At 36.1% G+C, this 22,678-nt stretch overlaps 4 protein-coding genes and 1 pseudogene across 7 annotated transcripts; 4 read left to right on the top strand and 1 right to left on the bottom strand.

Annotated features, from left to right (window-relative positions):
• Window positions 1-3,390: 3,390 nt before the first annotated feature.
• LOC147284928 (putative serine/threonine-protein kinase PIX13) lies at window positions 3,391-7,123 on the top strand. Its single transcript, XM_086244422.1, has 6 exons — window positions 3,391-3,608; window positions 3,765-4,102; window positions 5,297-5,432; window positions 5,556-5,698; window positions 6,189-6,312; window positions 6,561-7,123. Exons 1-6 carry the CDS (start codon window positions 3,542-3,544, stop codon window positions 6,992-6,994), a joined length of 1,242 nt encoding a protein of 413 aa, XP_086100548.1. The 5' UTR covers window positions 3,391-3,541; the 3' UTR covers window positions 6,995-7,123.
• A 2,216-nt stretch (window positions 7,124-9,339) lies between these two features.
• On the top strand, window positions 9,340-11,850 carry LOC147284927 (dehydrodolichyl diphosphate synthase CPT3 pseudogene; annotated as a pseudogene). Of its 2 annotated transcripts, none has more exons than XR_015122437.1 (2): window positions 9,340-9,567; window positions 10,514-11,850. The product of XR_015122437.1 is annotated as a dehydrodolichyl diphosphate synthase CPT3 pseudogene, transcript variant X1 (transcript). The 2 variants fall into 2 exon arrangements; XR_015122438.1 differs by having other exon boundaries at window positions 10,511-11,850.
• Window positions 11,851-12,339: 489 nt separating this feature from the next.
• LOC147284926 (dirigent protein 19-like) lies at window positions 12,340-13,304 on the top strand. Its single transcript, XM_086245203.1, has one exon. It carries the CDS (start codon window positions 12,492-12,494, stop codon window positions 13,053-13,055), a length of 564 nt encoding a protein of 187 aa, XP_086101329.1. The 5' UTR covers window positions 12,340-12,491; the 3' UTR covers window positions 13,056-13,304.
• A 1,134-nt stretch (window positions 13,305-14,438) lies between these two features.
• On the top strand, window positions 14,439-15,203 carry LOC147284925 (dirigent protein 2-like). Its single transcript, XM_086244143.1, has one exon. The coding sequence runs from the start codon at window positions 14,506-14,508 to the stop codon at window positions 15,088-15,090; it is 585 nt and encodes a 194-aa protein (XP_086100269.1). The 5' UTR covers window positions 14,439-14,505; the 3' UTR covers window positions 15,091-15,203.
• A 208-nt stretch (window positions 15,204-15,411) lies between these two features.
• Window positions 15,412-22,502, bottom strand: ATSAC1B (Phosphoinositide phosphatase family protein). 2 transcript variants are annotated; one of them, XM_086244141.1, is made up of 21 exons: window positions 22,142-22,502; window positions 21,828-22,005; window positions 21,641-21,724; window positions 21,404-21,531; window positions 21,175-21,266; window positions 20,984-21,041; window positions 20,768-20,824; window positions 20,632-20,665; window positions 20,345-20,425; window positions 19,729-19,835; window positions 18,874-18,960; window positions 18,703-18,780; window positions 18,362-18,432; window positions 18,175-18,273; window positions 17,432-17,531; window positions 17,100-17,208; window positions 16,888-16,960; window positions 16,596-16,689; window positions 16,348-16,440; window positions 16,039-16,105; window positions 15,412-15,739 (listed from the first exon to the last, which is right to left on the bottom strand). In XM_086244141.1, exons 2-21 carry the CDS (start codon window positions 21,973-21,975, stop codon window positions 15,609-15,611), a joined length of 1,791 nt encoding a protein of 596 aa, XP_086100267.1. In that variant the 5' UTR covers window positions 21,976-22,005; window positions 22,142-22,502; the 3' UTR covers window positions 15,412-15,608. The 2 variants fall into 2 exon arrangements, with proteins under 2 accessions (XP_086100267.1, XP_086100268.1); XM_086244142.1 differs by having other exon boundaries at window positions 21,828-21,999.
• Between the last annotated feature and the right edge of the window lie 176 nt (window positions 22,503-22,678).

Here is a 22,678-nt window from a genome sequence, read left to right as displayed (position 1 = left end):
TGTCTATTTTCTTCCTTTGTAGGGTCGTCTTCTTGTACAAAAAGTACGTCCAAATACATATGTTTTAGGAAATTCAAAAAGACGAATCTTAGTAAAATATTTTTAGGATAAAATTATTTTTACCGTATTTCTAATAAGAATGAGACTAACTTGTATGGTTAGATTTCATCTAATAAGATATATTTAGACTGAGAGACATAAGGACTATATATACAATGTGTCTCTCATAATGAATCTCTTATGTGTATCTTATCTTTCAGTATCCATTATTTGTAAGAATTTTTCATCCATGTTTTTACCCTGCAATGGACTACCTTTAAAAAAAATAAGAAAAAAAGAACTACAATGCATGATGATTAATTCAGAAGGAAGGATCCATCATCCATATGTCAAACAAAACCTTTGATTTCATTTTTTTTTTACTTGCTTTGTGGACACGTGCTAAAATATCGGACCCAATCATTGAATCAAAGGACTATTTTACATTATTATATCAATTGGGTGCTTGCCTACACAAGTGTTTGACTAGGGCTGGGTAAAAATATCGATATTGTACCGGTTTTTATACCGAAAAGTACCGATATCGAAAATACCGATGAATTCGGTAACGGTATCGGTTTATAAAACCTGGTACCGACGGTTTACCGATACCAACTGTATATTGAAAAAATATAATTAAAATAATTTATTTTTATACATTTCTATACTATATTGGTATACCCTAAATATAAAATACTTAGTATTACCTTTCTATATAATTTATAATTTTATATAATACATTTCTAATTTTCTATAATTTATATCAAACATATATAAATTTATAAACCCTAAACCTATAACTTATTAACTTATATGTTTTTTAATTTATATAATACATTTTTATATAAAAATTAATTAAAAATACCCTAAACCCTAATATTATACTAAATTATAAACCCTATATAGTATATCTGTATATGTATATGATATCTCATACTAAATTACTAATTTCTATACCCTAATAGTCTAATACTATAAATTTATAATTCATAGATTCATAGTTGGTAACTTAGAGTTTGGTATATAGTATATAGTATATAGTATAATACTATAATATGGTATAGTATAGTATAATATGATAATATTAGTAATTTAGTATATTGTATAATATGATCTAAGAATAATATAGTAAAATATGGTATAATATATTATTATTAGTATATGGTATTAGCAATTTAGCCTAACGGCCCTATTAGGTATATGACCTATACCATATATCCTAAGGTTTAGAAGATGATATAAATTAAAAAACATGTAAACTATTAAGTTATTGACTATATACTATAAATTATAAAAAAAATATGTAATAAAAATAAAAAACTCAAAACCCCAAAATCCAAATCCCAATTGAAATTTGAAACCCCAAAATCCAAACCCTCCCCTGCGCACACCCAGCTCACTGACTTCTCTCTCTCTCTCTCTCTGGCAACACTCCCCTGCACACACCTAGCTCCACCCAAGTCCAGCCCTTCCGGCCACTTTCCCCGACAACCCAAGATCATCGGCGAGCTGTTCTCGTCGGCGCCAACCCCCCAGACCAGTCCCTTTTGCCAGCCCGCAACCCACCCCTGCACGCACAGACCTCAACTACCCAGCCACTTCGGCCACCACCCGATCAGAAACTGACCACCAGCGAGATCCTCTCGCCGGTGCCGACTCCTGCAGAACCCTCTCCACACCAGCCAACCTCTGTGCACGCGAAAACACCAGGAAACCACCTCAGACCGCCGCTCTCTCTCTCTCTCTCTCTGTTGTAGTCGGCACCGCCACTCTCCGACCGATACCGAAGTGATCGGTTACCGACTCATATCGGTCGGAATTCGGTATGGGTGTTTTGGTACGGTAACCGTACTGAACCCACAAACAAGTGGAAGATAAAGTAATCAATCATCTTTCCCATTTAGAAAAAGTCGTCACTACGTTTATATGTTTATTTAGGATGTTGTTTATCTGTTTTATGACAGTGATTTAGTATTTGATAAGGGTGTAGACATAATAATAGATGTGTACACCACAATAGTTTTCCTCTTTTATTTGTTAATTTTATTTTAAAAAGGAAAAAAATTTACAAACAGGACACATATTTTGATGGTTGTTTTATTTCAGGACATTAATTTTGATTCGTGGTAATAAATGACACATATTTTTATTTTGTGTCAATTAAGGACCATATTATTTTCAGTTTTTATCTCAACTTTAGCCCGACATTAGACTTATCAAAACTTCACCAAATCTAGTAAACTTATACTTGGTTTAAAGCTATGCATCTCCTCTTTACAACCATATAACGATCACTCAAATCGGACATCTACAATTCTAGATAATTGGCCCAAAAGTAAGGTATCCGAAATTGTCATATCGGACCTCTGAAAAAAAAATTTGAAAAATCAGACAATTTCGGGAATCTTATTTTGGGGCCGATTATCTGAAGTTGTAGAGATCCGATTTGGGTGATCTTTATATGGTTGTAAAGAAGATATGCATATCTTTAAACCAAATATAAGTTTGCTAAATTTGGTAGAGTTTTGATGAGTTCAAAGTCGGGTCAAAGTTGAGATAAAAACTGAAAAAAAATATGGTCCTTAATTGACACAAAATGAAAACATGTATTCTTCATTAACACAAAATAAAATTAATATTCTAAAATAAAACAATCATTAAAGTATTTGGGGTGTTTGTAAAATTTTTCCTTCTAAAAAATACTGCAAATTGCAATATTTATTTTCTAAAATTCATCTCTATCGCCAGTCGCCACAGAGTTACAAATCATAAGCAACAAATTCTCTGACTTCGAGCTTCTTTGATGATGGGACCGTTGACTGCTACAAGTACGTTCAGTATCTGTGCAACAGTTGGCGCCAACTAAGTGATCAGTAATAAAAGAAGTTACAATAAAAAATAAAAAAAAGGAATAGTCGCCTATAAATTCTATAATAATTAATAAGTGGAAACAGACCTGTTAGAGATTAAATGAAAAAAAAAAAGTTTAAGTTGACTTGGAATTTGGAAATCAATTTATTAACACAGTTTATTAATTTGTGAAAATTTTTTGTAATAATTACCTTGTGAGTGCTTATTTTTATTAATAATATATAGATTTTTCCTGTTAAATATAATTGTATGCCATGCAAATTACAAATATTGTATCGTATGATCGTATCAAAGATGAACCCTGTTTTCGACCAAAAAAAAAAAAAGATGAACTCTTCACAGCAAAGGACTCCACATCACATGTTTTGTAATTAAATGTCAAATTAAAAACATTTAATCTTTAATAATGTACGAAAATATATAATACTTATATAAAGTCACTAACAATGAAACAACAAAGTGGGTTCACAGCAACTGCCAAGAACAAAAGGTCCAACAATCCAACTATATATATAAAGCCACAAACCAGCAGATAAAACCCACTTTTCCATTATTCTCCTAATTAAAGACTTCTCTTTTCGCTCCTTCTACAAAAAAACACCAAAATATAATTCATTAACAAAGATTGGAAATGGGTATTTGCTGGGGATCTCCTTCTAGTGATCCTCATCCTAACACCAAAACATCATCATCAGCAGGTACAATTACTTGAGATGAATACAAAGAAAAATGGGTCCTTGAAAATTTCACAAATTTTTGCATGGGTTCTTTCCCTTTATGCATGTGGTCTTTCTCTTTCTTTGTTTTTCCCATACATGATTGATCATGCATATATATTTTGTGCCATTTCTTAGGGACATCTGGGAATCACAGCACCAACAGAGTCTCAAACACAAGCAGCAGTGCAGAGAAAAGTCAATTTTCAGAGCTGGCAAGCCCAAACATGGAGGAGTCACAGAGCAATGGACAAATCTTGGAGGCACCCAACTTGAGAGTTTTCAGTTTTGCAGAGTTGAAGGCTGCCACCAAGAATTTCAGGCCAGATGCAGTGCTTGGTGAAGGAGGGTTTGGGAGGGTCTTCAAGGGTTGGGTGGATGAGAAAACCCTTGCACCTTCTAAGGCTGGCACTGGCATGATGGTCGCCATTAAGAAATTGAACCCAGAAAGTGTGCAAGGCTTTCAAGAGTGGCAGGTACTTTTTTTAAAACTCTTAGTGCATTATTGAGCATTTTCAATAATGGCCATTTGTATTTTATCCACTTATTTATAAAGAGGGCATCTTTGATAATTAACGATGTCATGATTTTGCTACCCTATTGCCTCGGCTTTATGACTATTATTATTATTTTTCAATTCCATGGGAATTCATCAAAGAAGATGTAGCCCTGTAGGCCCCACTTTATAAAAATGTGTCGTTTTCCACTTAGATTACAAAATTACCTATTTAGAAAGATAATGAATAAGTCTTGAGGAGAAAGAATGGTTGAATTATTAAAGATTAAGAACACGATTGGTTCCTAATTCAAAAATTGTTTTCAGATATTTTCTTCCTTATTTCATCTATGCATGAAGACACAAAACAGACCCTTAGTCAATGAAAGCATTGAATTGGTCAGCAAACTTCTCTTAATTCTTTATTATCATTTTGCATAGCATTGGTACGAGGCTATATATGGAAAACACCATTGGAATTGGTCAGTATGTTGGGACTTCCAACTCATTTTCATCTTAAAAACACAGTTTTGTGTTGAGACCATTGGCATTCAGATGTGGAATAAATATTAACATGGCATATAAAGATTGGAGACCCAATCCTAGTAATTGGTGTGATTTTAATTCCTATATTATGATTGTGAGGAAATTGCACCATTAGTCTACTTTTCTTTAGAAAGTTTCATATTGGTCCTTTTTTTTTTTTTCGTTCCATATTGGTTCTCTAATTTTGTAACGTTTTTCATTGTGATCCAAATTATCAAATTAGTACAAACGTCCGTATATTTTAGACTTTTAGTAATGTACTGCGCACATGAGTCACTGTTGTGGTCCACATGCAGCACTTCCTCGTGCATGATACATAACTAAAATAGATAATCGTTTGTGCTAATTTAATGATTTGGACCACAATGGAACACGTCACTGGACCAATATTGAATGAAAAAAAGAACGTGGACCAATATGGAACTAAGTGAAAAATAAACGAACCAATAGTGCAATTTCCTCTATGATTGCTATCCTAGTTGTGACACATTTTGGTGCAAAGGCTATGTAGCCTATGTGTAACCCATTTTCATCTTCCTACGTTTTTTCAGTACTATGCTTTCTTTCAAGGTAATTACTTAGAGGTTTTGAGCTAATTATGTGTTTCCTGCCATATTTGATAATGCAGTCAGAAGTGAACTTTCTAGGAAGACTTTCTCACCCCAACCTTGTCAAGCTATTGGGATATTGTTGGGAGGATAAGGAACTTCTCCTTGTTTATGAGTTCATGCAAAAAGGCAGCTTGGAGAATCATCTTTTCAGAAGTACGAATGTGAAAACAAAACAAAGAACTGAAAAAAAAAAAAAAAAAAAAAAAAAAAAAAAAGATTTTTGCTTGTTCATGATCACAAATTTGTTGGGCTGACTCCAATTTTCATTTCGAGTAGGGAGCCCTGGTATTGAACCACTCTCTTGGGACAACAGACTCAGTATAGCCATTGGAGCAGCTCGTGGCCTGGCGTTCTTACACACTTCAGAAAAACAAGTTATATACAGAGATTTCAAGGCCTCAAATATATTGCTTGACGGGGTTCGTTCTTCTTTATCCCTGCAGCCTTTCTATCTCTCATTTAATTAGTATTATGCATTATGCTCTATTTTGTTCCTAAGAAGATAGAAACTGTGGTAGCCCATATAGGAATATAGCTGCCAATTTGGAATGAATGATTATTTAATGATTTCGAATTCATTTTTTTTGGCATCCAAGTACAATATGCTCAGTCTGATAGATGAGACAACATTATGGAACATATGCAGAAAAAACTGTGTATTCAACAGTATTTTGGTGGTTGTACATGCACTAGAGCAAACTTTGAGGACTAAGAATTTAATTTCATTGTGTTATCACACCCTTACAGACTAGTTGATTGATTTTGGCCAGGGACAAAATCCATGGTTGCTAATTTCCTGGTCATATGAATGTATAATTTCATCATGCACATGTATAAATGACATTGATTAAACTCTTTTTTTTTTTTTTTTTTTTTCCCCCCCTCTTCTGTATTATCTTCGATCTGCAGAATTACAATGCAAAGATCTCAGATTTTGGCTTGGCGAAATTTGGGCCAACTGGTGGAGAGTCACATGTGTCAACTAGGATCATGGGCACATATGGTTATGCTGCTCCAGAATACATTGCAACAGGTAATTAATGATATCTGCCTTTGACCCTCAGAGTTTGATTTCAACAACCAGAATATATGCTTTACATGTTTCTGTTAGGGGGGTTGATGAATAAGACAGCTTTTAAATGCAAACCTTTAATGAACAGAGGCATTCAATCCAAAATTAATATAAGAAGTGCAGCTTTATCTTTTCTTTTTTTTCTTTTTTCTTGTTTTGGGTAAAGTAAATAAGCTGCTATGCCTGACATGTACACCATAAATGAACAGGTCATTTGTATGTGAAAAGCGATGTGTATGGCTTTGGTGTTGTGATGCTCGAAATCCTAACAGGATTACGGGCACTTGATACAAAACGCCCCAAGGAACAACTTAATCTGGTTGACTGGGCTAAACCACTTCTCCTTCATAAAAGAAAGTTGAGAACCATTATGGATGTACGGATGGAGGGCCAATATTCCTTCAATGCAGCATTACAGGCAGCACATGTTACTCTAAAATGCCTAGAACCGGACCCTAAAAGCCGACCCTCCATGAGAGAAGTTCTGGAGGCATTGGAACAGATCCAATCAATCAAGGAAAAACCAAAGCCATCCAAGCTTACCTCTCTTCAATCTACTTTTAGTTCTAGTTCTAGTTCTAGTTCTCATGCCCAATCTATTCATCGTTCCCCACTTCACTCTAGGTATCATGGCACTCAATGAGGTCAAAGATTGGCTCATGCGAATTTTATGTTCAGACATTGAATTTAGAATGTTTGAACAATCATCTTCTATTTGTTTTTTCCTTTTTCCATGCTGATTTTTTATTTTTTGTAGCAATTGTTGTAGTTTGTAACAAATTTTGTTCTTGTAATCACCTTTTGTGCTGAATCAGAGGATTGTTTGTTGAACCACACTACATTTTCTCTTTATCCTAGCAATTCGTTGGAATTCAAGACAAATTTTACTCATGGTTATTGCACGGGGAGATGCATATATAGAAATTTATAATGTGGGTTTGGATGGTTTTGTATATGCTAAATTATGAGCAGAACCTGATTACAATAAAATCTTGAATAATTTTGAGCAGAGTCCAATGATAAATCTATTGAGCTCCACTTGTTGATCAATTATTGGCTTCACACATGATGTTAAGCATAGTTAACAACCACCAGATAATACTAAAAAAGTAGAGGCAGATGGCAGTTAATGTTAATTGCATGTTGTTCTTGAAAGTAATATATTAGTTGGGATTTGGATTCTCTCCTAACTTTCTTAATCTTTTAACTATAAAGTGTGACATATGAAACACCAAATTCTGCGGTTTATATTGATTTTGTGGCCTTTTTTTTGTTTTTTTACCTCTTCATCCCCAACTTCCATCCTCTGCCCAAAAAAAAAAAAAAAAATTAACTTGGGACTTTTTAAATCTCTCCTCTTGCAGATGGTACAACTTCGACACTTTATCTCAAGAATTTCAACTATCTAATCACCGATAATCCTCAATCACTACTTTTGACTTTCATAACTAAGGAGACAATCTTTAAATGAAATTGATGCATCCTACATTCCTACCCACTTTTTCAGCATATGCCTGAATTAGAAGTACAAGGCTCTTTAATATTGCTGATCACATTAATTTTATTGTACAGTAAACATATTGATGAAAAAAAAACCTTTATATATTTAACGGTTCTGAAAAGTTCATAGGCTCCGGCCCCCTGGGCCCCGGCCTCTTAGGCTCCGGCCTCCCAAGTTCAAGCCTCTTGGGCCCCCGACCCGTGTCAACTCACTCGGATCCTCGAGACCGGTGACACGTGGCGCTCCTACAGTGCAAGTCATCACAAGGAACACGTGTCATCACCGGATTGGTTGACACTCTTCCAAAGGTATTATAAAAGAGGTACTTTCTTGTCACAAAAGGACAGATTCAATCAATATTATACTATTCACTCACTCTGCTCTCAGATCTCTCTGAACACTGACTTGAGCGTCAGAGGAGCTTCGGCCGGTACCACACCGGTGCTCTTCCCGCTCACTTTTGTGTACTTGCGCAGGGTGCATCGGATATTACTCTTTCTCCACTAATCACTAGTCGGACCTAGCTACCCGTTCATACCCCACTTTGACGTGTCATCCACTCAGTGGTAGGTCAATGGGTCCACATGATTTGACTCGACGTTGACTGCTTTACCATTTTTGAGCATCAACACTCTGCAAAAAAAAAAATATATATTTTACTTGGGACTTTTTAAATCTCTCCTCTTGCAGATGGTACAACTTCGACACCATCTCCAAGAATTTCAACTATCTAATCACCCATAATCCTCAACCACTACTTTTGACTTTCATAATTAAGGAGACAATCTTTAAATGAAATTGATGGATCCTAGTATGCTACCCACTTTTTCAGCATATGCCTGAATTAGAAGTACAAGGCTCTTTAATATTGCTGATCACATTAATTTTATTGTACAGTAAACATATTGATGAAAAAAAAAAAAAAAAACCTTTATATATTTAACGGTTCTGAAAAGTTCATAAAATAGCCTAATTTAAAAAAAAAAAAAACATTTGCTTATCAAGTGATGTAATAATTGATTTATACTAATATTCAAAAATAAAATAATTTGGATCACCTCTAACGGTAGTGAGACTCATTTATATGGATCAGTAAAATCGCTTGAAACACTCATTTCATCCCTTATGACAACTGCTAATAAACATAGAAATTGTGACATTGTATGATTAAAACATGCAAATTGCTAACAATACTCTGTTTTTTATAAGACCCAAAAAAAACATTACTCTTTGTTTTTATAATGTATAAAACGCAATAATTGTTGGGGACAGAAAAAGAGTGCCTACTTAAAAAAACCCCCACAAAGCGCACCAGAAAAGGTTAAAACGAGGGTCACATTGTGAAATGCAGGGTGTCCCTTTCCCTTTCCCTTTTCCTTTCCATTATTGTCAGTCCTTTTGTAACTTTGTAGTGTGTGTATGGTTGGCTGTATGCTTCTGTTTTTTTCATTTTCTTAGAAACCAAACATCATTTTCTTACAAACCAAACATCATTCTCTTCTAAACTCTTCTTCTCACACTTATATTTTTTGTGGCTTTCTGTGTTCTTCTCCATTATCTTCCATTTTTCTGCGATCACTGTTTTTTTTTCTATTTCAAAAATAAATGTACGTTTTTGTGGCTCAGTAGCTCACTATCTGTTATATATAAACCTTAACTCTCTTGGTTATTCATTGGGTCGCCAGTGGTCGACGATCATTCATCGGTATATTCACGTAAGTCGATCCCTTTATGCATTTACTTATTCGTCTATGTACTTATTTATGTGCTTTTTATGTAGTTTCTTGTGTTGTGTAACTGTGAATTGTGATGCTTCTTCATGAATATACTTTGTTGTTCTGTTTGGTTGCTCAAAAAACTGAGGAAAGGAGTGGAAACATTGGAAAGTGTCAAACTTGGACGACTTTCTCTTTTGGGTTTCATGTGTTCATTATTTGGAACCCAAGATTGGCTTTGAATACTGAAAACTCATTGACCTTTATGACTAAAAACTCATTGAGTTTTAAGTGGATTGAGCTTAGTAATTAAACTTTATATAATTTCAAAACTCATTCACCTTCGAAAAAAAAAATTTACATTGATTATTATGTAATATTGAAATAATTTTATTAATTTAAATGTAATTTGCTAAAAGAATTATCAAAATTTTATTGGTAATATTTGGGTTGGTTGTGGACCTTGTGGTGGGTCTCTCTGTTATTATGTACAAAATACAAAGACCTTTTGACGTATATAACTTTGAATTCTTACGTATATCTTTGTGGTTTAAGTTAGTCTCAACTTTGAAGATCCAATTCCCAAATAAGGGAAAAAAAAAAAAAAAAAAAAAAACGAAACAGAGCCTCCTCTGTAGTGTTAAGCATATGGTTAATTCTTAAACATTGAATTGTGCACACAGAAATTTTGATATAGAATTGGACATGAGGTTGTCATGGGCTCAGTTTGATTGGATACCTCCCTAGTATTTGACAAATTGCTTCATATATTACATTTTTCTTCGTTTCTGGACAGTTTGTGCATCTTTCCTTTTCTTTTTTTACTTCTCCCCCTATTCTCATGCAAGCATTCCTCAGTATTCTCTACTCCTTTGCTATATTTTTCTACTATGTATCGTGGGTGTTAGTCTTACTTGTAGACTGAGGTTTATTCCTCTTTAAGCAGGGTCGCTTTGGCTTTAGTCGTTTAGCTTGTGTGAATCATATGATGGAGAAATATTATAATGCTAGTGATGCAAGCCAGATCCAAACGTTGGGGGGCTTTGGTACTTTTTTGAGGAAATGCATGTTTAGTGTTTTATCTGTTGGCCCCATTCCCGGTCACATAGCGTTCATCATGGATGGGAACCGAAGGTATGCAAGGAAACGGAACTTACCAGTAGGCGAAGGCCACAAAGCTGGATTTGTGGTTCTCATGTCATTTCTTAGGTACTGCTTTGAATTGGGAGTGAAGTATGTAACAGTCTATGCCTTCAGCATTGACAATTTCAAGAGAAAACCCGAAGAGGTACAAACTCTAATGGATCTGCTGCAGGAGAAGATTGAGGGGTTGCTTGAGAAAGAATCTATTGTAAACCAATATGGTATTAGAGTACACTTTATTGGTAACTTGAAACTTCTCAATGAGTCTGTCAGGGTTGCAGCTGAAAAGGCAATGAAGGCTACTGCCAACAACTCCAAGGCTGTGCTTTTGATCTGTCTGGCCTATACTTCATGTGATGAGATCGTCCATGCTGTACAAGAATCCTGCAAGGAGAAAAGGAATGAAGTTGAAGCACTGAATGCAATCAAGGTTAGCAATGGTGTGATTTATGGGGTTGAAGAGGGAGAGAAGATTAATGGTGGGATGGAGTATGATGTTCACAAATCCTGCAATGACAGTTTGAATGGAGAAGCAGCATTAAATACCAATGGTAAGATTGTAAGAGTTGAAGGGGATGAAATTGCAAGTAAAACTTGCAATGGTCTGATTGAAGAAGTTCAAGAGAGTAAGAAGCAGCAGAAGAAAAGGCCTAGTATAAAGCTGGTCGATGTTGAGAAGCACATGTACATGGCAGTGGCACCTGATCCAGACATCCTGATCCGAACTTCGGGTGCAACCCGACTGAGCAATTTCCTTCTTTGGCAAACTACTAACTGCCCATTGTACTGCCCTCCTGTGCTGTGGCCAGAGTTGGGTTTATGGCACTTGGTTTGGGCAATTCTGAGCTTCCAGCAAAGCTACTACTATGTTGAGAAGAAAAAGAAGCAAATGTAACATTCTTAATGCCGCAGAGCTTATGTAGATCATGTGGTGGTAGTCATGCATAGATTTACAGGGCCATGGGATGCACTTCAATGTACCTACCACTCTAAGCTGTTTGTATTTTCCAGGATAGCCAATTTAAATTTGGGTATGATACTTATACTTAAACTTGAATTGGATCCAAAATATGGACCCAGATAACTAGCAGAACTGTATTTGACCAAATTTATATGCTATTTTAGTCAATAAGTATTACATATTATTGTATATGCATATTTGTTGATGTTACTATTTGTATCTTATTAACCATCCTAGTTTGTGTTGTGGTTCACAAGTTTAATGCCTGTGACTTTGCTACCAATTTGGTCATTCAAGTCACCTTGCTTGGACTTATCATTCTCCACCCTTGAAGAAAGAAAAGATTAGATGTGCGTTAAAAGATGTTCTAATCATCAATGAGATATAATCCTTGTTCTAATCACAGTAGAAGATTGGACCCCCTTTGACTATACATGCGATATGCTGTTTTACCAGTGAATGCAACTATACATAGTCAGTTGGGCTATAGCTTTTCAAAATATTTTCTAATAATGATAATCACCTGTCCCCCCCTTTCGAGGGTCTCGATCAAACCCCGGCCCATAGTTTTTGTTTTGTGCGTTGGATGGCAGAAAGTGTCTGTTAAACAGTCATTAGATCCTAAAAGCTTAAACTGTTAGAGAATGAGCCAGTTATGTAAATCAAGTTTCACAGTGTCATATTGACGAGAAAAAAAATCACTCACCAACTGAGAAACTTCATGCTGTGCATTGTATAAGAGTGCCACACCTGTGAGCCAGACTAATTTCATGTAAATTCATTCTCCAAGCAAGTTCTAACACTGTTAAACAACAGTGCCATGGCTCTCTCTTTGCAGTTCAATACAGCTTTAATATTTGCCCTCCTCTTAACTAAAGCTACCTGTGCTTCTCACCACCACCACCACCACCAACTCGAATTCAAGTCCCTCCACTTCGCCCTCTTTCAGCATGAAACCTTAAACAGTAGTTCATATATTATAGTGAATGGCGTAGCTGGACCAGGCATTAGTCAAATTCAAGCCACAACCCCTTTTGGCACTGTATTTGTTCTCCAGGATCCTATGACTGCCACAGCCAATCGATCTTCGAAACTACGTGGAATAGCCGAAGGAATTTCCATTACCTCCAGCTTGGATGGGCTTCAGAGCATTACAGTTGCTAAGGTAAGCTTGCGTTTGAAGCACCACACTGGTTCAGTTTCCATTGTGGGAGGCACACATAATATCAAGCCCTCTAATCATCCTGTTGTGGGAGGCACTGGTGATTTCACGTTTGTGCAAGGCTATGTAACAACATCTCCAGTCAATCTCAAAGGCCCAACTGTTGTCTACAAAGTTGCATTTCATCTTTACTGGCCTCCATATGCAACTCATGCCTCTTAATCCTATAGGGCTTGGCCTAGTTTGTGTTACTACTGCCTATGTTTAGAGTCGGTTTAGTATTGCTGCGACTTCTAAATAATCACTTTTTAGCTGTGCTCTAAGAAAAATAATCTACAAAAGAATAATCATATGGGAAATAAATTAAGTATTTTGATTTGTATCTTCAATTTTGCTTTAATGTTATCTTGTAGCCAGTAAATGGAAGTGGAATAACAGTAGTCCTTCATGTTAGACCTAATTTAAATTCCAATTAAGATGCACTTCAATGTACCTACTCTAAAGTCTAAACTGTTTAAAGGGTACTTTTTCAATTTTGATATCTGAGCTTTAGTCTTGCTAATTAGCTACTCAAACTATTATTTATTTAAAAAATATCTAAACTTTTATATTGTTCCAATTTAATATATAATATGACTTCTATCAAATAATACCAAGATCAGTTTACTACGATATCATCGATCTGCCTAATAAATGACTTGTATCTGGTCTGTTAGGAACTTAGGATTATGAATAAATTGTACATGCATATTCTTTTATCACTGCCGTGTTAAATGGACCGATTTGACTTCATAAATGGGGATCTGTTGTTTACCACTCAAATCAACCATACAGTTGAAGGCGGCTATACTTTTGAAAATGAAGCAGCAAGCCAGCAACCAAATCAACTTTGTAATAATGGTTCCTGCGTGAACTTCACTGCAGAGATAAATACCACTTTTTGGGATAATCAACCTAACCCCTCTTTGGATGGTCTCGATCAAACCCCATAGTTTGTGTTTTGTGCATCCGACGGTATATAGTGTCATGTTGACGGAGTGACCCTTTTATATTATATTTTCTAATAATTAAGACAATAATAATATTAGCTTTAAAGCATCACCAAGTATATTTCTATCATCTTGAAAAGTGGAGGTGAGCCATGAAGGTTCCTCCTCCACCCAAACTAAACACTCAGAAACAGACAGCAAATTGTGGAATAACCCGGACTGCACTGTTACATGCTCTTGGCTGAAATTGCAGCCTTAAAGATTGAAAAGTCTGCATATATAGAGCCCAACCTTCCTCAACCATATGAAGCTCAACCGAAAGCTCATGTATGGTGAAGAAATTTTATAATTTGAGTGACGGGTGTTATAAACCTACTTGAATTATAACACGTATACGATTATTAGTATCTTTATTTTAAATTGTAGACCAAATATAATGTATTAATGATTGTATACGTGATATAATTTGAGTAGATTTATAATGTCATGTTAGTATGTTACGTGGTGTTATTGGATATTTTATCTTTTGAAGAAAAAGTAAGACACGCAACCGAAAAAGTGAATTTTTATAATGAGACAAGAAAAATCAGTGATGTTAATTTCCATCTATAAGAGTGTTGAACCAGATCGGGTATATGTAAATTCAGTGTTTTCCAAGTCCTTGGCAGCGTTTGTGGCTCGGCATGCTTAACACTGTCATGGCTCCCTCTATGCGAGTGTATGTAATTCTTCATGTTCTACTTTTTGCTGTCATCATAACTAAAGCCAACTCTACCACAACCTCTCACCACCACCACCACCACCACCAACTCAAGTCCCTCCATTTCGCGCTCTTTCAACACGAAACCATAAACAAAAGCGCATATCTTGTAGTAAATGGCGTGGCCGGAACAGGCGTGAGTCAAACCACAACGCCTTTTGGCACGTTGTTTGTGTTCCAGGATCCCATGACTGTTGCTGCCAATCGATCCTCCAAAGCAGTTGGAATAGCTGAAGGAACTTCCATCACATCCAGCTTGGATGGGCTTCGGAGCATTTCAGTTGCTAAGATAACTCTGCGTTTAAAGCACCACTCTGGTTCAGTTTCCATAGTCGGAGGCACACATAACGTGAAGCCCGCTGATCATCCTGTTGTGGGAGGCACTGGTGATTTCTTGTTTGTTCAAGGCTACGTGACATCATCTCCGGTCGATCTCAAGGGCCTAACTGTTGTCTACAAGATTGCATTTCACCTTTACTGGCCTCCATATGCAACCCAAGCTTCTTAATCCTATAGGTATATATGGCTTGGCCAAGTTTGTGTCACTAGTCAGCATATTTGAGTGTGTTGATTTGTATCTTCGCTTTTGCTTTAATTTTATCATTATCTATGATTGGAATATGACTCACTAGATCATCCATTAAATCTAAAAGACCAAAATCCAGAATAGATATCATTGAACAATAGTTATTATCTCTTAAATTAATCTTTATATCAATTTGATTACGAAAATAAATACAGAAATTTCAAGTTACAACTTACAAACCACGTCCATAATAACACCACCCGAAAAGCTTGAACAAGGTGCAAGCATTTACACACAAAAAAAGAAAGAAAGAATAATATGATTAGAAGGTATGACCAAAGCAGCAGGTGTTTACATGGGGTATTAAGTGTCACCTATAACTGACCAAGAATTCAAAACTATGTGGACGACGACTAATCAAAGAATCAGCTCCTATGAAGCAAGCAGGGCAAACTTCACAGGAAAATGAACTGGCCACAACATTCTGAACCCGGAATCAATCAAGAACGAGGCTTGTGCAGACGAGGTCTATTGCAGAAAATCCGCCCATTGGCCCTCACAAATGCAGCTATAGCCACACTTAGACTTGCCCATATAATTGAAAAGAACAAGTGCCGTAGATCGTACCTAACTGCAAAAGCATTAAACACAAAATCGTCATGATTGCAGATTTTCAGAGACGTCTATAATGCGATATTGTTTCTTACTAGAAAAAGAAGCCACTATGAACCAACATTATCCCAGTAAAATCCCACCCTTTCACTATCGAAGCCATGATTTTCTCCGAATCTTATTTAGTCTAAATATACTGTCTGGACTAAAGCCAACCTACATTATCCCAGTCCCATCCCACCCTTTCACCATCCACGCCATGATTTTCTCCAAATCTTATTTAGTCTAAATATACTGTTTGGACTAAAGCCAACCTACCTTGCCTCAATGACAACGTTGCAAAAAAGAACCCAGTCAAAACGAATGACAAAGCCAGTGGAAATGACTGCAAAATGAAATAATGCAAGTTAAGAAGAGGCTGATAAAGGTAAGAGTTCGATAATAAAAAACAAACTAATGTAAGAGGCAAATATAATGTACAGTGAAATCTCTTCTTTTTTTTGGTCACTGCACAGTGAAATCTCATATGCATTGTAAGTACACTTAGTTATGAGATATACTGGATATGGTCAAGACAAATCGTAAAATCTTAATTAAAAAATTAATTGACATCTAGCTTCTACTCACAGCAACAGCCTCAAGTCCTCCCTTTTGAGATGATGGTGTCATATCTTTGCTGACCGAGACAATGTAATGCCCTTGCAGGAGGTCAATTGCATCCTACAGGTATTTCCACCAAAAAAATAATATGTATCAACTCTTCAAAAGTTGCTTAAAAGAAACTATTTTATATGGTCTTCAAACAAAAAGATGCAAAATAATAGCCTTTTGTATACAAATAAAAAGAGAGATGGCATACAAGGAAGCACACCAACCTGTTTTGTTCCATCACAAAAGTTATTGTAATAATAGCGTAGAAGGGCATTGATTCCATCCTTTACGATCCCTTGGACTGTCCGCTGGCCACATCTAAGATTCAGCCAAATAGAACAAAATTAACAGTGAAAAAACAGGTTAAAATTTTGAATCTTATTCTTATGTCAATGATATAATCCTTGTGCCATGATAAATATAGCGACATGCAAAAGATAAACAGGCTCCAAAATAATTCCAAAGCTAGCCTAGATTAAGAATGATTTACATAGAGTAAATCCATGTAAAAAGTACCTTACAAAATCCCCTTTCAAAGCAGGTGTGCCAGAGTATTGAATGCTTATATCATCCCCATGATTAGCCCACACTGGAAAACAGAAAAAATTTTGAAGCAACACGTGCACGCTCAGGCACACACCCAAGACATGGTAAGCATTCTAAATACAATCTCTATATGAGAGAGAGAGAGATGTTAGAAGTAAAGTAAGAGAAATGGCTGTACTCACATATTTTAAAGCATTCATCTAAATTGGGATGTGAGCTAATAGTTTCTTCAGCAGCAAAAATGCCAAGCCTTCTAAGTTGGCATTCCAACATATTTCGGCCTATCATGCTCTGCGGCCGTAACACTTTTAGGGAACAATTGATGGGGGAAAACGTACATAACTAGATCAATCAACAAGAATGATAACAAAATAGTAGTAATAGTTCCTGTGGAATTCATCTCAACAAAAAAAAAAAAAAAAAAAAAAGGAAAGACAAACAATATGCATTTTGCTTTTTTTTTTTTTTTAGTTGGGGAGGAGGCAATACACTTCGATTGTTTTTTTTAACTTACCTGGGTAACATTTGTACGATCTAAGCAATCAATGCAATTGGTCCTTACAACTCCTAGTTGCTCCTTCATTTTCTCACCCTTTTCATTCAATAGTAGATACCTACATTAGTTAAAAAGCAAAACAAGAAGTGAGATTACATCCTTCTATGCTTGGTTCATTTCACCAAACACCTATTTCAGAAAGTAATTTTTACATAACAACTTTGTTCTTGGTGTTAAGCTTGATATATGTCGTTGGCTCATCCCTAGTAGTTAAAACTTTTGAGGTATAGTGTTAGTCTAACATGGCATCAAAGCGTTGGTTCCAAGAGGACATAGGTTCAAAATATCTCATCCCCCATTCCCTAATTATTTTTTAACTGAAAGAAGTGTAGGATGGGGATGCACACATATGTTTCCTCGTTTGCCTCTTCATGTGCAAGGATGGAACTACATGTCAGGAGGTGTTAACTTGATGGACGTTGTTGGTCCACTCTCTAACAGCTTAAACTTTTGCTTTCGGAGTACAGTGGTAGCCAAACACTAACCTATCCTTATTGCATAGTATAACAGAATACAGCGTATTAAAAGCGACCTATTCCTATACTCCACTTAAGTGTCTGGGATTAATTAATTTATTTATGCTGAACTAACCCTCAATGAGTAAAAGGATATTTGAAAGGAGCAAATGAATTCTGAAGCAATATATACTAAGGCATTTATCAGGGAATTAAATATTGATGACCATTTGAAGGAGAACATACCCATTTCTGTCAAGGAAATCTACAATTTGTTCATAAAGGATAGAGAGGCGCTCAAAATGGACGTGTCCACAGATATGATGAAAATCAAAGTGCCAATATCTACAATATTCAGCCAGTCTCACCATGAAACAGATCTACTAGGAAAGAAAAAATGGGTAAAAAAGGATGGGATGAAAGGAAATTCTACCTTAGGTCATCACTAACAATAGACTGCATTGCATTTGCAAATTTCTCACTCAGGCGTCCTTCACCTCCATGCTAATAAGATAAAAAGGTATCATGAGAAATAGTACCCAAAATTGTATGCATGCCCACATATATGAATGTCACATAAGAATGGAAAATTCACTAGTGTGTACATTACACACCTACGAATATACTGACCCACAACTTGTGCACATATACACAATCTATACATATATAATATATGCATATACATGCATTTGTGTGGACAGTAGACAATCATGCCTATTGATTGTGTATTATCAGATAAGTTATTCCACAAAACTTGGAAAAGAAAGTGCACACCGTGTTAACAAGATCGACAGCTAACACAGCACCATATTTTTTTCTCAAATCCAGAAAATGCCGCTCTGCTACTCGAGGCTGCATAACATGCAGTACACTAGCAGTCAAATGGAGAAAGAATGTTACAGATAAAGAATCATAGCATGTAAAAACAAGTAACCATCAACTCACAGCTTCCTCAAGTCGCACAATTTCGAACTTAGGCTTATATGTTAAATCAACAATTTGCTCCCAAAGAAATGGCATCGATCCCCTAACCTGAAAAAAAAATAAAATAAAATAATTTAATGGCTCAAACAACATGAAAGAATACATAATTTTGTGTAAGGCACATACCTGCAGAAAAGGCATCTTTGATAAAATAAAAATAAAATAAAAACAAATCAATTGTTTTGCACGCATGCACTTGTAAGACTGGTTGGAGATCCTAGATTTATCTTGGCAAGTCTTGAAACGCTTATGTTGATTTCAACCATAAAATGGAACGAATCCCATCTTTTTTCAGACAGAGGGGGTAAAATTGAGAAACATGACGCATATTCTAGCACTAGTTGAAATCCAACTATAATGGCCACAAGAACCAAACAAGCTGTTTGGCTGGTTCCATAATCAGGAAATCGCATCTTGGTCCTAATGGTGGGTATTAGTAACTATTCCCCTTATCTTCAAAATTCAGAAGTCATAGTTGGCATCAAAGTGACACTTTTAGGTGGGGTCATTGTCACATGAAAGTTATTGGCAGATGAGTATCTCAACATATGCATGGAAACAATCTGAAATTCATACACAGTTTCTCATTTGATTTGCAGTTACCCAGTACCTTCTATCTATTTGGAGAATGGTCCCCCCCGCATACAATATTTTCCCCAGTGCCTCATTCATTGTATTGCTACATTGATAGTATTGCTACTTTTAGCATTTTAGGAGAGGTTTTTCTTTTCAACAAAAAAAAGAGAGAGGAGGAAACCATGTAGACAACAAATCCATAACAAAATTACATATGTACAATTAGGTATACAATTTTACCTGGACAAATGAGGCTGTAAACCCATTCAAGTGCATAATCTGCTCACTTTCCACAAAATTTGCAACATACCCATCAGAATCAGCTCCTCTTCTCCACATCCGAGTTCCTACCAGGAAATGCAAATTATTATCGACTAGATTAACAAAGACATAAGTTTTATTTCTGATGAATATCGTGCCCCCGAACTGCATAAGATAATAACCTCTACATCCTAACTTTTATTACGAATATAGTTCTGTTTGATATGCATATCCTATCCACATAGGCCACACCAGAAATCACAGGATCTTGTACTTCCTACTGAACAGAACAGTTGCAACTGAGTTAAGTTCAGCACATCATCTTGGCATATTCTAGTACTTTATACTTGTCCATTCAACTTTCTTCTTTCAATTACCTAGTGAAGTGCAGGGTAGTCCACCCATAGCTCAAACACCTTAAGTCCATGCAAAAATAATATTTATTTTTGTAGCCAAGGCACTAATTTCCCTACTAGATAGCATGGTACTAAAACTAAAATCTGTAGTGTCCACACAACTGCATGTGTATGATAATTATAAAAGAAGCAGAGCATAGCAGTAAATAAACTGAAAAAACAATACAAGCTTTGAGTACCATTTCGCCTAGTGCACCTCCTAGAAATCAGAGTAACATCGATAATATCTTTTCCAATGGCTGCTTGAAAGTTATTAAAGCCTGATAATCAATTAAGGAGAACCTTCAAAAGGAAAAACAGTTGATAAATCCAATACCAGCACACACAAATGAAATTTAACAAACTAGAGAATATATTTGTGTTTGCATGTATGTAATGTATGCTGGTGCATCCATGTATGTATGCAGGCACTCATGCACGCATGCAAAACAGCTGAAAGCTGAAAGCAAGAATGAGAAAAGGATATTCCCTTGAACAATAGGAAGTAGGTACGGATCAAGCTGCAAGCAAGGAATATAAATTAGCAGCAGTTAGAAAATTGGGAAGTAAACGTTATACAGAAAAATGAGCAGGCAACAGAAAAAGCTTGGCAAAAACCCGACCTTGTTATCTATGAGCCCTTCCAACATATAATTGTTCCAAAGAAATCTAGGGTCTGCCTGTGACAAAACACTTGGAGACGTGAGATTGAAACCATGAAGACCAACATAAACATAGATATGTGAAACCATCATTCATACATAATTTTCTTGACAAGAAGTCTTTCAGTGTAAAATCAGTAATAAAAGTCAGTCAGTTACTGCCAAATCAAGGCTTACCTGTCTCCAAAGAGGAAGCAATTTAGATTCATCACCTAAATCATGCAATCGCTGTGCACTGCAATACACGACAAATTTAAGACAATGACTCGGACAATGTCGCCTCAAATATTAAAAGGAAACTCTTCCTCTTCCTCTCATGGGGGGCTTTGGGAGGGAGAGGGGGCAACTAAATGTAGAAAACAATTCACCTCAGTGTTAAATTGGTGTCGTATGAGAAATACAGACCAGGAGTCTTCTCTGCTATATTTAGCAGCGCAGAAAACTCAGTCTCCATCTTTTTCTGCCAAAGAGGTCCAACAATTATAAAGTTTAGAACAGTAAGCACTCTCCGATCAAAAAAAAAAAAAAAAAAATCAGTGGGCACTCATATAAGGAAGACTGAAGAAGAGGTAAAGGGTAAGGCAACAACAAATATACCTGTTCTGCAGGGGAATTCTGCAAAGAATGGTCACAAGGAAAAACCTTCAAGGATGAAACTTTGTAGATAGGATGCCCCAAGTAAGAGCCAATACATTCACGTTCTGTTATAACCATTAAATATGACCCTGAAAGCATAATGAATTAACAACGTCAAACATCACAAATCTAAAGATTCCAAATCATACAGATATGAAACATGAAGGTTTTGAGTGGTTTCAATAAAGACAATGTTACCTGCCAAAAGCTTTAGCATCCCAACCACACCAAAAATAGTTCGAATTTTCGGAACCCGAACTGAGCTGGATTCAGGAAGCTTCTCTGCAGAATTGGATACAAACCCAAATACACAAACAGTCAAATGTCTAGCATTAACCAAAGACCTGAAATCGAGATTGCTACACACAAGGCAAAGATAACTCACCAATGAGCTTCATAGACCCATCAACCCGACTAACTTGCAAAGAGGAACCATGAGAACCATCAGTGGGCTCGATCACATACTGATCCGGAAACTCCCATAGCCGCATTCGTGTGTATAGCTTTTGCCCAGAGTCAGCCTTCTCCATCATATTATTATTGGGTAATCCAAATCACTGAAACTTAACAATCAAAACAGACCCAATATTGAGAATTCAAGAAATTTCAAATCTTTTGTCGAAACTCGAAACTGAGACAAAACAGACAGCATTACTAAGAATGAAACATGGGAAAGTGGTGGAGAAGAGAGAGACCTACCTGTTGTTCAGAGATCACCACGTGAAAGTGGCGTGTAAAGAAAAGAGAACCAACAACCAACGAGATCCAATCTCTCAAAAAATTCTTTCTGAAAAAAGCAATGAAAGAGAGCTATGAGCAAAGGCTAGAGCTTTTGACAATTTGACAAAGTAAGAGAGACTTTGTGATGGAGGCTCTAAGGCCGTGTTCGCCTGCGTGGCTTGCAAAACGCATAAACCGGAAACGGACTCTCTCCCGAAATTTTGGGCGGAAACTACAAACCGAATTTGCCCAAAACAGTGCTGGAGGACTTTGCCTCCTACGAATTAATCAGAGATTATAATAAACCAAACAATTTTTTGTAAATTAAAAAAGAAAGTGAAAGAAAACATGAACGTGGAGATTTTTTTTTGGTGGGAGACCAATTGCATGAAGACGAGGTTAATGTGGAAGATGGATTCATCACCGTTGGATTTGAATACTAGTGCTGAACTTGGACGGTTTTAGATCCAATTTTCTTTTTTTTAGTTATTATTGACTTTTACCGTTAAAATCAGA

This window comes from Dryas octopetala, chromosome 5 (genome assembly GCF_963921425.1).
Source record: "Dryas octopetala chromosome 5, drDryOcto1.1, whole genome shotgun sequence".
Classification (NCBI taxonomy): domain Eukaryota; kingdom Viridiplantae; phylum Streptophyta; class Magnoliopsida; order Rosales; family Rosaceae; genus Dryas; species Dryas octopetala.
The sequence above is the reverse complement of the archived record's forward strand: the minus strand, read 5'-3'. Positions and strand labels throughout refer to the sequence as shown.